This window comes from Moschus berezovskii, chromosome 20, assembly GCF_049115385.1.
Source record: "Moschus berezovskii isolate FMDL1 chromosome 20, NW_MosBer_1.0, whole genome shotgun sequence".
NCBI lineage: Eukaryota > Metazoa > Chordata > Mammalia > Artiodactyla > Moschidae > Moschus > Moschus berezovskii.
Window position 1 is genome coordinate 45757082 of NC_142479.1, and position 13458 is coordinate 45770539.

Genomic DNA, 13458 nt, shown 5'->3' on the forward strand with positions numbered 1-13458 from the left:
GATGGGGATGCCCTTTCTAACAGTGAGTCACCTCCTTCTTTGTCTCAATGGTACTGAGATATTAAAACCCACACTTATTACTAGTGCCAGTGCTCTCATTCCCTTGGTTTTCATGCATGTAAAATAAAGACAAAGTGTGAGCTGATATTCACAGAACCACCTAACACGACTGCACAATGGCAGGGGTGCTGGCACCTGCCACAGAGACAGACCTGCTGATGGGTGACCTGCCGGCCAGTGCTCCTAATGGCCGGTTTGTCAGCTGATGCATGGGTCTGAATTCACAGGAATAAGGCAGTTTGGGGATATGTGACCATGTACAAAAGTGCCAGCTGTACAAAAGCTGATATGAAAATATTGAGGACTACCCGCACTTAAAACCCAAAAGTTCCAGAGACAAGCCAATTTTTTAATCCAACTTGATTAAGTCAAAGGATGTAATTTCATTACAATCAAGGTAATCTCATTACATTCATGAATTTGAATGATAACTGTTGGAATACGTTCCAAATAGCCCATCACAGTTTACGAAGTATTCACAGACCTTTGCTATGACATCACTGAGCTGAAGATCTGTATGTATTTCCTCAATGTGAAAATAAGAAAACTAAAGCCCATGGAGTGTGGAAACCAGCAAAACTGGTTTTACGAAGTCTTTCTCTAGAATTCTGAATAAAGGGAACATGTGCTGTGATTAAGCAGTTAAATTACTGACAAACAAATGGTTAGGACACACACTAAAAGGTAAGTAGAAGAGGAAGGTTTGGGCTAAAGCAAAAAAAAAAAAAATTTAGGTTATAGTCCGTCTTGTCCAGGCTATGGCTTTTCCAGTAGTCATGTATGGATGTGAGAGTTGGACTACAAAGAAAGTTTAGCACTGAAGAATTGATGCTTTTGAACTGCGGTGTTGGAGAAGACTTTTGAGAGTCCCTTGGACTCCAAGGAGATCCAACCAGTCCATTCTAAAGGAGATCAGTCCTGGGTGTTCACTGGAAGGACTAATGTTGAAGCTGAAACTCCAATATTTTGGCCACCTGATGCAAAGAACTGACTCATTGGAGAAGACCCTGATGCTGGGAAAGACTGAAGGCGGGAGGAGAAGGGGACAACAGAAGATGAGATGGTTGGATGGCATCACCGACTCAATGGACATGAGTTTGGGTAAACTCCGGGAGTTGGTGATGGACAGAGAGGGCTGGTGTGCTGCAGTCCATGGGGTCGCAAAGAGTCGGACACAACTTAGCAATTGAACTGAAATGATTCTGTTTTTAATTTTTAAAGCAATGTCTGCAGGTGTTTTTAACATTTTGAAACAGTATAGATAGATCTAATATGGAAGGTCTCCTTCCCCCACCACTTTCAATACTCTCCTCAAAGTAACAGCCGTATATCCTTCCAGGAAAACAGTTATGATTTCAAAAATTAAATCATGTATTTAAAAATCAAAACACATGAGGTCAGACTATACACACCATCTTATTTTCCCCACTTAGTAATAATCTTTCCCTGTCAGTAGATACAAATCTACCGTGTCCGTTTTCATGGCTGAATACTATTCGGCTATACCAAAACCTCACTATGCAACCAGCCCTGGACTGATACACACTTGGGTATTTCCAGTGTTTTACTGTTATGATAATGCCACAACCGAACATCCTGTTCATGTATATAGGCATTCTTTTTCAAGTATATCAGTAATGCTAAATGCTAAGTGGTAGAAATCCTTGGTGAAAGACCATACATGTTTCAAACGTAGATAGATCTTACCAGATTGTCCTTGTCATCAGCAATATGTGGTGTGGCTCCCCTCACCCTTAATGAAATCAAAAATTATCATTTTGTAGTTCTTTTTTAAAATTTATTTTGGCTGTGCTGCGTAGCATGTGGGATCTTATTTCCCTGGCCAGGGGTTGAACCTGTGTCCCCTGCTGTGGAAGCACAAAGTCCTAACCACTGGACCACCAAGAAAGTTCCTCAATCATTTTAATTTTTACTAATCTGTTTGGGGAAATCACATATCATAAACATTGCTCCAAATTATATCTTTTTACCTCTAAGTGAGACTTAGTATCTTTTTTCTGTTGGCTGTGCTGGGTCTTCGTTGCTGTTGTCTTTTTGTGGAGCTCAAGCTCAGGGCTAACGGACTCAGTAGTCATGGGGCACAGGCTTAGTTGCCCCGCAGCATGTGGGATCCTCCAGGACCAAGGATTGAATCTGTGCCCCTACATTGGCAGGAAGATTCTTACTAGACCACCAGGGAAGTCCCAGCATCTTTCTAGTGGCTATCTGTATTTCCTTTTTATATGAACTACCCATTTTTCTTTTGTACTATTTTTCTTACTGATTTACAGAAACTCATTGTAAATAAGCCCCCGTGTTACATGTATTGCAAATAATTTCCCCTTATTTACAAAGCAGTTTTTAATATTTATGTGATTTTTTTTCACCAGTTGACTTTTGTGCTTGACTATGACTTTTGTGCTTGTTCTTTCCAAGGCCTAGACCACAAGTTGATTCTCTGATGTTTTCTCTCTGCACGTTCATGGTTTCACTTTTTAAGTTTTAAATTTTAATGTACTTGGAATTTATTCTGATGAGAGGCATGAGATAGGGATCCAGCTTTATTTTTTCCTAAAGACCCAATCAGTCATTACTTGTAGAAAATACTACTGTAATCCTACACGGAATCCTCCGATCCTGTGGACTGTTTGCTCCACTGAATAGTCCTCCCCGATCACTGATGTTTCAGAAACTTTCTGGTTATCCGAGAGTATTTATTCTTCTAGATTAGGGTTTATCAACAGCGCACTACTGACATTTCTGGCAGGACCCTTCCCTTCTGTGAGGGGCTATCCTGTGCCTTGCAGGAAGTTCAGCTGCACCACTGACCTCTGCCCACTAGATGGCAGTATCACCCCCAGTGATGCCAACCAAACCTGTCTGCAGACTTTGCCAGTGGATCCCTGAGTTGGGGTGAAGGACAAAATCGCCTGAGGTTGAGAACTGCTGTTTCATATACATCGGTCTCATTTTATCAGTGTTTCTGCTCTCGAATTCCCACTGATACTATAACTGAGATAAAGACAAATTCATAGGATACCTCAGACATTTGTTTAACATATCTACTAAATTTAATCTTTGTTATATTTAGTCTTATCCAAGAACCAGGTATATAACCTTCTACTTATGCACACCTTCATTTATGTCCTTTAAAAAGAGTTTTAAGATTTTTTAAAATATAGGCCCTGGTCATATTGTTTGTGTGCATGCATGCTCAGTTGTGTCTAACTCTTTGCGACCCCATGGACTGTGGCTCTTCTGTCCACAGAATTCTCAAGGCAATAATACTGGAGTGGGCAGCCATTCCCTTCTCCAGGGGATCTTCCCTACCCAGGGATCAAACCTGCATTAGAGGTGGATTCTTTACCCACTGCGCTACCTGGGAAGTCCCAATATTAAGCTTACTACTAGGTATTTTACCTTTTTCATTCTTTTATAAATGGGATTATTTCTTACGTTATTATCTTTCCTAACTAGTTACTGATGAGAAAGCTATTGGTATTTCACATTCTATAATCAGCCACACATTGAACTCCTATCATACCTAACAGATTTTCAGGACATGATAAGGTTTTTCTAATGATACAACTTTCAGGAAAGTCTAACCAATTGTTGGGGGCAGAAGGAGAAGGGGACGACCAAGAATGAGATGGCTGGATGGCATCACCGACTCTGTGGACTTGAGTTTGAGTGAACTCCGGGAGTTGGTGATGGACAGGGAGGCCTGGCGTGCTGTGATTCATGGGGTCGCGGAGAGTCGGACACGACTGAGCGACTGAACTGAACTGAACCATACAATGTTATTGTCTGCATAAAATCACCATTATGTTCTAACATGAAAACCCTCCTATAGCTCTCCTGTCTCACTGCCTGGCTTAATACTTGCAGAAAAAATTGGTGATGGGCAACCTTAAGTCATTCTTGATTTTAATGGAAATACGTCTAAGATTTCACCATACAGCATAATGCTGGTTTTGGCTGGAGATACATACATTTCATATCACTAAAGAAGTACCCATACACTTGTAATCTACCAAGAGTTTTTTTTTTAATCAGAAAGAAGTGAAAGTGAAATCAAAGACTGCTCTTTTTGTCCAAGGCATGTTCCATCTCTATCTGAATGACCTCATGGTTTTTCTTCTTTAGCCTATTAATATTGTGTGATGGATTATATTCCTGAATTTCCCGGTAAACCAATCTTGGATGGCATAAATCCACTTGGTTTTGATATGCACTACTGCTGTTAATTTGTTGAATTCTACTTGCTAAAATTTTCACCTCACGTTTTTACATCAATATTTGAGAGTGAGGTCAGTCAGTTAGTTTTTTTAGTGGTGCTTTGTTAACTTATAAAAACAGTCTTAGGCTGGCTTGATAAAAATATATTGTACTTTCATATGCTGTATTTTAAAAACAAATGTGTGAGGGCCTCCCTGGTGGTTCAGTGGTAAAGAATCCACATGTCAATGCAGGAGACATAGGTTCCAGCCCTGATATGGGAGGATCCCACATGCTGTGGAGCAACTAAGCCTGTGAGCCACAACTATTGACCCTATGCTCGAGAGCCTGGGAGCCACAACTACTGAAGCCCATGCCAGAGCCTGTGCTCTGCAACAAGAGAAGCCACTGCAGGGAGAAGCCTGAGCACAGCAACTAGAGTCGCCCCTGCTTACCCCAAGTGGAGTAAAGCCCTGAGCATCAGTGAAGATTCAGTGCAGCCGAAAATTAATAAATAAAATTATTTAGAAAAATCAAATGTGTGTATAGTTAGTATGAAACCAGTCTTTTGAAAAGTAAAACAGTTGTAGAGAAACATGAGGCCATTCCCACATCATAAAAAAAGTCACATATATTCTTTACAGATTCAACTTTTTGAAAACTGAGTAAATTAAAATATACCTTTGGAAAGCTAATCTGTGATATTTTACGTAAAAGTGAAAAAGTCATAAGCAGGCTACCATTAAACCCCTATCATAAATGAACATTTCAGCTGTTCCCATCTTGGACGACTGGGCAATACATTACTATTATTTATGGGCCTGCATCGTGAGTTGGACCACGAAAAGCTCCGTTTTCTTACCTACATGCTGCAAAAGAAAATGAAATATATTCTTTGATGTTTTAAGTTTCCAATGCTCTGAATAATGTATTTTAAAAAAAACCTTTTCTGTTTCTCAAGAAACTGCTAACACAGAGAATGCCCACGTCTTTCAGCGCCCACCGGTGTCTGAGCGACTGTAAGCAGCCTTGAGATCTTCCTGGTCTTCACAGGACCCAGGACGAAGGCTGGGCAGCTTGGCCAGGGACCTGCGGGCCCACGCACTCTACACTGCAGCACCAAGACCCCAAGACAGCCCCACAGCCTGTACCACCGTGCCTGGATCCCCACGAAGGCCACACGTGCAAAGTGACGGACAAGCAGAGGGGAGGAGAGACACACAGGGCTCCCCACCGCCTCCGTGTCCCCTTGTGTCTGTCTCCTCGAGACACAGAAACCGCTCCCCGCCCCCCCCCCCCGCCCCCCGCTATGAAATGTTGTCGCCTAAAAGCTCCTGACTCAAAGTGGTCCTGATAGACCTGACGGGGAAGGGAGAGTGAAGCCCTAAGATGCTTTCAAACGGACAAGAAAGGGCCTCCTGGGCTCCTCAGCCCTGGGCTCCCCCGATGTGCCCCGCCCTGGGCTCCCCCTCCCCACCCCGCCCTGGGCTGCCCCCACGTGCCCCGCCCACCTGCCCCCACCTCCCTGAGACCCTCCCACCTGCCCGCCCCCGCTGCCTGAGTCTCTCCTTGTCCCCAATCCCGCCTACCTGAGGGGCCCCTCAGGCGGCTCTCGGTGAGTTCGGAGATGGCCCCGGACGTGGACGTCTTTTTCAGCCGAGCTGCCGCCCCGGAAGCGGCGACCGCCCCGGGCTTGTTGAGTGTGTCCTCGCTGCTGGCCCGCTTGAGCTGAGAGAGGTGGAGGAGAGAGGGTGAAGAGATGCGTTTTCAGGAAGGAGCGCCATAAACCGGCAAAGCAGGGAGCGAGCCCCACCTGCCCACCCCGCTCCTCGGGCAGCGGCGGGGCCGGAGGGAACAGCGCGGAGTGGACAAACCCGGATGCCTTCTGGTCCTGGCGCGGTCCTCCAGCACTGCTTCAGAGATCCGTGTAAGGTCGTGGGTGGTCACCACCCATCGATCACATTCAAATAATGAAGTTTTTAAAATATGATGTGTATTTTTATGTATTTATTTGGCTGAGACACGCCACCCCCTGCCCCCAGCATGCAGGCCAACCAGGGATGGAACCCATGCCCTGTGCATTGTAAGCAGGGAGTCAACCACTGGACCACCAGGATGGTCCTGATGTATTATTGTTTTTTCCTTAAAAGACTGGGAACCAACGAAAAAATAACTATATGGCACACAGAAGTCAGGATAGAGCGATACACAATAAATTCAAAGACAATGAAAAGTAGCACAAAAACCTCTGGAGGTGCTTCCCTTCTCAGAGGGAAAAGATACAAACAGGTGAACATCCACAGGTGCCCACCCCAAGCGCTGGCAGGTGACCCCATACACACCGTGTTCAGATGGAGGAGAGGGACTTCTGTGGAGCTAGAAGAATGGTTAGGGATGGCAGAAAGACAGCAGGACCCCTGCTCCTTGTCTGCCTTCTTCCCCCGCAGGGAAGGCAGAGAACAAACATTTGCTGAAAGGTATTGAAGTATTAGGGGGGGGCAGCCCTAAATGAACTCGCTCTCTGGCCCAGGTAAGCAATACCTGAGCTGAAGGAGAAAAACCACAAATAAGTTCTCCCAACCACAGAGTCTTGGTTAAAGACGGCTGTGAAGGGGATCCTTCTAGAAGACAGACAGGTGTCCGGAGCCTCCGCAAACACACGACACTCAGAGAAACAGCATGAAAATTCCCTCGAATCAACGGAGACCTGGAGCAGGAGGCCCAGGCCACCACACTCGTCAGGGGCTCCATCCTGCTCTAGGGCCATTTCCTGAAGGTTAAGGAGCCCAGAGAGGGAGAACAGGGAGGGGGTGGAACAGAGAGCCTGGGGCCCCTCCCCTCTCACCACAGCCCCTAGAGCTGCTCCCACCATCCTGGACACAGTGCTCCGAAGGCCTCTGGGTGTCCACCCTCAGAGCATGCAATGTGATGAATCCACGGGCCAGGGTGCACCAGGTCACAGCAGAGTGGGCGGCCTGCTCTTAGGGTCAACAACCAGCAAAGGGGCTTGTTCCTGTGCAGTGACTCAGAACACGTCATGAACAGTGAAGAAAACAAAAACAGGAGGTGTGGGCGTCCTCATGGAGCAGGTGCCCTGGACCAGGCCTGGAGGACCAAGTGGATGGGGTGTCCCTGAGGCTGCAGGTATATGCTAAAAGCTGGGGGCAAGGAGCAGGGTGGGGAAGGAAGGGGGAGCACATGGGACCAGGGCAGGACCCTCCCGGCTCCCCGGAGAAATAAGGATGAGGAGAAGCAGTGACAAGGATTCGGACGTGATGAGCAGACAAGAGGGAAACCCATGTGTTCCAGCCAGGTGAGCCATCCAGTTGAGTCTGCTTGAGACCCCTCTGAGCAGTAGTGAAGGAGGGATCGAGTGGGGTGGGGGAGGGGAGAGAGGAGGCAGCTGGAAGGGCAGGCAAGGGTGGGAGGAAAGTCAAGTTTTTGCTGTGAAGACTGGGCGGTAAGCCTGTTTGGAGGGTCAGAGTCAGAATTAAGGGAACAGACAGGAGCTGATGACATGCGGCAGCCTGGGTCCTTCCAGGTCCCTGACTCACATTTTACTTCTGATTCAAAGCATAACTCGACTGCACTGGACTTGACGAAGCGCATTATTTAACTCGTTCGAGGCTGCGTGGGTGAGGCAGGACTGGGAGGCAGGCCCAGGAGTGCGCTTCCAAGGCCTGTAAGATTTCCACTGGGCTGGAGCCCAAGAGGAGCCAGGAGACGCCAGGCACACCACCAGGGCTTGTGGACAGGCTGGAGGAAAGCCATGTCACGTGGGCGGCACAGGGTGGCAGCTTAGGGCACCAGCTCTAAGTCCAGACTTGGAATCCTGGGTTGGAATCTTGGCTCTGCCTCTTACTGGCTGTGTGACCCAGGGCAAATCACTTTACCTCTCTGTGCTTTTTTTTTTCTGTGCTTTTGTTTCTTCACCTGATAAACAGATCAAGCCATGGTACGATTTGAGTGAACACTGAAGCCCACTTCTGAGTTCCATTTTACCAGCTGTACCCAACTTCCTCGGCCTCTTCTTGGACTTCAGGGTCCCAACCTGTATTATAAAAAGATCTGATTCCATCCTTCTCTGGCAAAAGGATAAGACAGACGTGCTCCAGGCCAGTGGCATGCTGTCTCCCTAATGCAGTATGGCCTGTTTGGGTGGCAGCAAAGCTTTTACAGGGAGTCCTTCATTTCTCCTGCACCTTCCATGAGGAATTCATTTGGATAAAGATTCACTGCTTAGTACTTTCCCCAGAGGCAGGACATAGAGACCCCAGATTGATCCTTCCTGTCCTCTGAGGCAAACAGCCGAAGCCTCTCTTATTATTTCTTGGAGGCAATATCAGACAGAACATTTCCACTGGGCCAGAGCCTAAGATGAGCCAGGAGACGCCTGCCACACCGCCGGAGTGAGGTTACTAATTCATCTTTCTCTGTTCATGGCTGCATTCTTGGCTTTGTTTCCTGGTCATCGAATGCAGCTTCGGCACCACCTGAGATCTCTGGTTTGTTATACAAGATCCCTACGAAAGCATCGGTCTTGCTTTGATGTGTTTAATAAGTATTTTCACCAACGCTTCCACTGATATTTAAGCTGCTGAGCACCTGTACATGAAAGCTTAAAAAAGGAAAATGTATGAACAGCTCACAGATTCATGTAGCTAAGATATTCCTTCAATTTCACAAAGATGGGGGCGGGGAAAGTCAAAGTTCTCAAATAATCGCACAAAACACAATCTGGTCTTTCACTGTGGAAAACATGTCAACAGTTGGAGCAGTGGTTCTCAAACTTCAGGGTCTGTCAGAATCCTAAGGTCTGTTAAAACTCAGACGGATCCCTGCACCCCAGCCCCAGCGCCCCTACCAAGCTTCTGATCCCCTAGGTCTGGGTGGGGCATGAGGAGCTGCATTTCGGATGAGTTTCCAAGGGATGCTGATACTGCCACTGTGTGTTCCACACTTTGAGAACCAAAAAGTTTTAGAGTAGCACTGTCAGTGGAAATATTATACAAGCCATGGACCTAAGTTTACATGCTCTGGGAGGAATATTAAAAAACAAATGAAATGGGCAACCTTAAATTTAGTGATATATTTCTGGACACAATACATTCAAAATATTAGCAATTAATGTAGAACACGTCAATGAGGTCTTTTCCTTTTTTTGCACTCGCTCTTCAAAACCTGATGTGTGTCTTGCACTCACAACACACTTCAGGGCTCATCACCACCACACAGGCTGGTGGTTCCTGCTTCAGGCAATGCAACTGTGGAGCATTCTTTCCTGAATACAACAACAGGACTGACCCAGTCCCCAGGACTCAAGGAGAACATAAACCATGAGACTGCTTTACAGGGACCCTGAGCCCCGGCCACAGGAAACTGGATGGGGTTAACACATGACTCGTGCTCACCAAGCAGAGACCTTTCCCAATACTTTGCTTGTTGCTTTCTTTTAACCATCCAGAAGCAAGCATTAGCTGGGCCCTCCAAGGAATGGGGGAGGCATGGGCAGGACTGACAGCCAGACTTCACACCACGTGACAAAGAAGCAGAGAAAGGTGACGTGAAGTCCCTGGGAGTCCCGGTCCATGGTCCCGGTCTCTCTATGCTCCGGTCTTGCACCTTTGTCCTGCACACAGTGACCCGGAATCTCAGATGTCTTCCATAGATTTCTCTTCTGTTCAAGTCAATGTTCTGTCATTTGTGACTCAGAGAGTCCGACTAATAGACATGGGCCTTCTAGTGGCTGGTGTGACGTGGCCTGTCTGCATCAGGGAGCTCGGGGGGCTTGCCTCCCTGTGCTGGGCTCAGTGACATGAGGAGGACTCACAGTAGTCCCCCTACCCCCACCATCCCATCCAGGCTCCTGTTCCTCCCCACACATATCTGCTCCTTCATGGCTTCACAGCTCAGGCCAGCATCTGAAGCAGGGTCTTTCATTCTACTTTTGGTGCATGTGTTTTAGTTTTCCTATTTTGGGCCAGTGAAAACATATCTGTCTACACTTATATGTGTCCATCTCCTGCAAAGCAGTCGTAGGTAATGTGTGCGTGCTCAGTCGAGTCTGATTCTTTGTGACCCCACGGACTGTAGCCCACCAGGCTCCTCTGTCCATGCAGTTTCCTAGGCAAGAATACTGGAGTGGGTTGCCAAGATCCTCCTCAGGGGATCTTCCTGACCCAGGGGTTGAACCCACATCTCCTGCACTGGTAGGTGGATTCTTTACCACCGAGCCACCCAGGAAGTCCTGTAAAGCAGCTGTAGTGAGATGTTGACCATGGCGTCCAGGTGGTGGGACATTGTGTTCAGTGTATAATTCAGCTTCTCTGAATGCTCAGATTTCAGCAGTAAAATACTCGAGGGGGAAGCCACTTGCTTTTCTGTCACTGTCTGTTGCCTCTTTCTCGTCTGTACTCTGGGTTTTGTCTTCTTCCTCCACCCACAGAGGCAGAGAGAGGAGAGGAGGGTCCAAGAGTACGGGGGTGCAGCTCTCGGCTATTCTTTCCCCCAAACCCATCACCCTCTTTCACAGGTTCAGGCCTGGCGACCCCAAGGACCAGGATATGAGCCGAGAGCCTCCAGAGGAGTATCTGCATCTCCCCCCACATCCTCCCACTGGAACCAGTTTCCAAAACACACATCCATCAAAGGCAGAACCATTGTAGTGGTTCATCATCAGTAGGAGACACACCTGAGCTTCACCTGTGATTAAACGCTGCTTGAAAATATTTTAATACATTCCAGAAGTTCTCAGGGTCAGTTATGGGGGAAATGTATGTATTCATTTAAAATCCACACTGAAGATGTTTCCCAATAGGTCAAAGACAATAAAAATTAAAACGATGGAAACAATGGTCAGGGCCAGGATAACAGAATAATGATAAACAAAATTATGTGCAGGACAATATCCACACTTATGTCTCAGGGCAGATACAGTCCTCACCCCATCTCGGAGCAGCTACGCAGCCTGCCTGAGGTTCCACAGCCAGGAGTGGGCAGAGCTGGGGCCTGTCTGACCCCCTCCTCAGTGAGCTGTTCCTACACCCAACTTCCCTGCCGGGCATTCAGCCCACACTGAGCAAAGCCAGGGAGCAACAGGACAGCACAGGGGGAGCCCAGAAGCTGTGTGCACACAGCCCAGGGAGCCAGGCTTGGCGGGGTGGGAGGACACTTTACTCCCCTCTGAATGGGTGGGGAGAACCTGAAGGATTTTAAGCAGAGGAGCAACTTGTGTTGACTTCTGTTGAAAGGACCACCCGGCTTCTGTTGAGAATGGAGCATAGGCTGCAAAGTCAAGAGCAGGCAAGTGGTCCCTGGGATGTTTTGCAGGTGGACCATGGGATGTGAGGAAAGGAGGGTCTGGGGATGATGTCAGGGCTCTCCCTGAGCGAAGACAGGAGGGAGTTGCTATTTACTGGAATGGGGAGAGTCTAGAGGAGCAGGTTTGCAGGTGGGGAGAGGCAGAGGGGAAGGAGAGCAGTCAATGTTGAGTATGTCACCTTCACAAGGCCTTCCAGACACCCAGGAGGTGGGTCACAAAGGCAGCCGGAGGAGCGCTGGCTGCAGACACAGATCCATGTGTCATCCCCATGCAGTGTCAGAATTCATGAGTGGACGCTGTCAACTACAAGAACTGTTCTCACCGGGAACAGTGCCATTCCTCAGGGAGTGTGTCAGAATTTTGTGGGTGCGTCTTTAGCTGCCACTGTGATTGGAGGCGTTACTGGCGTCTACCGGGTGGGAGGATGGAGACCCCAGACGTCCTTCTGAGAGCCTGACAGACAAGGAACTGTCTGCATTCACATGCTTCACAGATCCCTCAGACACTCACAGAGCTGGAGCATCTTTGATTGTTATCCGAGTGGAGAACACCCCTTTGTTTTACGTATAAAGACAATGTATTTCTTGTAAGACTTTAAGATACACTTGGCTTTCTAAGAAAAACAAGGGAAGACTGCACTTGGGTTCACAACTTCACCAAGAGTGCTCAGCATTCAAACCATCACCCCAGCCTTCCTGGTGCCTGAGTCATCAACACGATAACCCTGAATCTGTCTGCCCAGAGAGGCCACATCCATGGGGCACCAAGAAGCATCACAGGTTCTTCAGTGGAGCCATGCACGGGCAGTTGCGGGTAGAAATGTGATGATTTAATTATAAATGATGTTCCTTTTGTTTCTTCTATAGTTATGATGCTACACTGATTTCTGCAGAGTGTGTGTGTGTGTAGGTCAGTGACAAGGTCTCTGAGTTCATTTCAGGGTGTAAGGAGGTGCCCCAGTCCACTTACATTAGGAACCCCAGGGGTGAGGAGGAGCCAGCAGGGGAGACCCCCAGGGGCTGCCCTGGTTGGGGGAGGGGAACCCTGAGAGGAGAAGCCCAGATGCAGGCCAGTGGGGCAGTGACACCTGGATTATGAGGACCGTGGTGACCCTGAGCCCGTCCAGTGGACGCTGGGGTCAGATTCTGGCTGGAGAGTCCACATGGTCCATGGAGGGGGGTCCCCATCTCTGTCCAACTACAGATTTCCTCTCGAGCCCAGGGCACCCCGACTACACCCCCTTTGCTCTGTGCCTCAGGTCAAGCTATGCTGGGGCCCTCCTGGAGCCCTGCTCACTGCCTCAGGGCACCCAGCAGCCCCGCCCAGTGTTCCATCCATACCTTGCTGAGTCGGGACTCAAAAGCCAGCGAGGTAGAAGACTTGGAGCTCTTCATGCCGGGAGAGAGGGCGGGGAGGGGCCGGGGGCGGTCCACCGCATGGCTCCCTGCCCTGGTCACTGGACTCCAGGGCTTGGCTGCACTCCTCATGTTTGTCCCAGGGAGTCCTTCTGTACAAAGAGTAGAAAAGAAAACCCGTGTGTCCACACTTGACAGAGCTTCACCCCCACGCACCATGGGCATCACTGTTGTCATGGAGAACAAGCCTCCAGATGAGGATGCACAGAGAGCACCTTCCTCCTGAGATGGTACCTTCCCACCAGGTTCCTTTCTATAGCTTCACAACAGCTCTCACTGAACTACTGAAAACACACGTGGACCATTACCGATGTTCTGACATGGGCTGTGGTGGTTTAGTCACTAAGTCGTGTCTGACTCTTGCAACCCCATGTACTGACCACTAGGCTCTTCTGTCCATGGGATTCTCCAGGCAAGAATACTGGAGTGCCTTGCCATTCCCTC

The 13458-nt window shown here is 48.2% G+C and overlaps 1 protein-coding gene across 3 annotated transcripts in view; it reads right to left on the bottom strand.

The window, feature by feature from the left end:
• SPECC1 (sperm antigen with calponin homology and coiled-coil domains 1) overlaps window positions 1-13458 on the bottom strand; it is a 229286-nt gene that overhangs the window by 148446 nt on the left and 67382 nt on the right. For all 3 annotated transcript variants that reach the window (XM_055407385.2, XM_088828936.1, XM_088828937.1), the window contains exons 2-3: window positions 12940-13106; window positions 5868-6006 (exon numbers count right to left, since the gene is read on the bottom strand). In XM_055407385.2, coding sequence (XP_055263360.1) covers window positions 5868-6006; window positions 12940-13086 — 286 coding nt within the window. In that variant the 5' untranslated portion in view covers window positions 13087-13106. The remainder of the gene's footprint in view (window positions 1-5867; window positions 6007-12939; window positions 13107-13458) is intronic.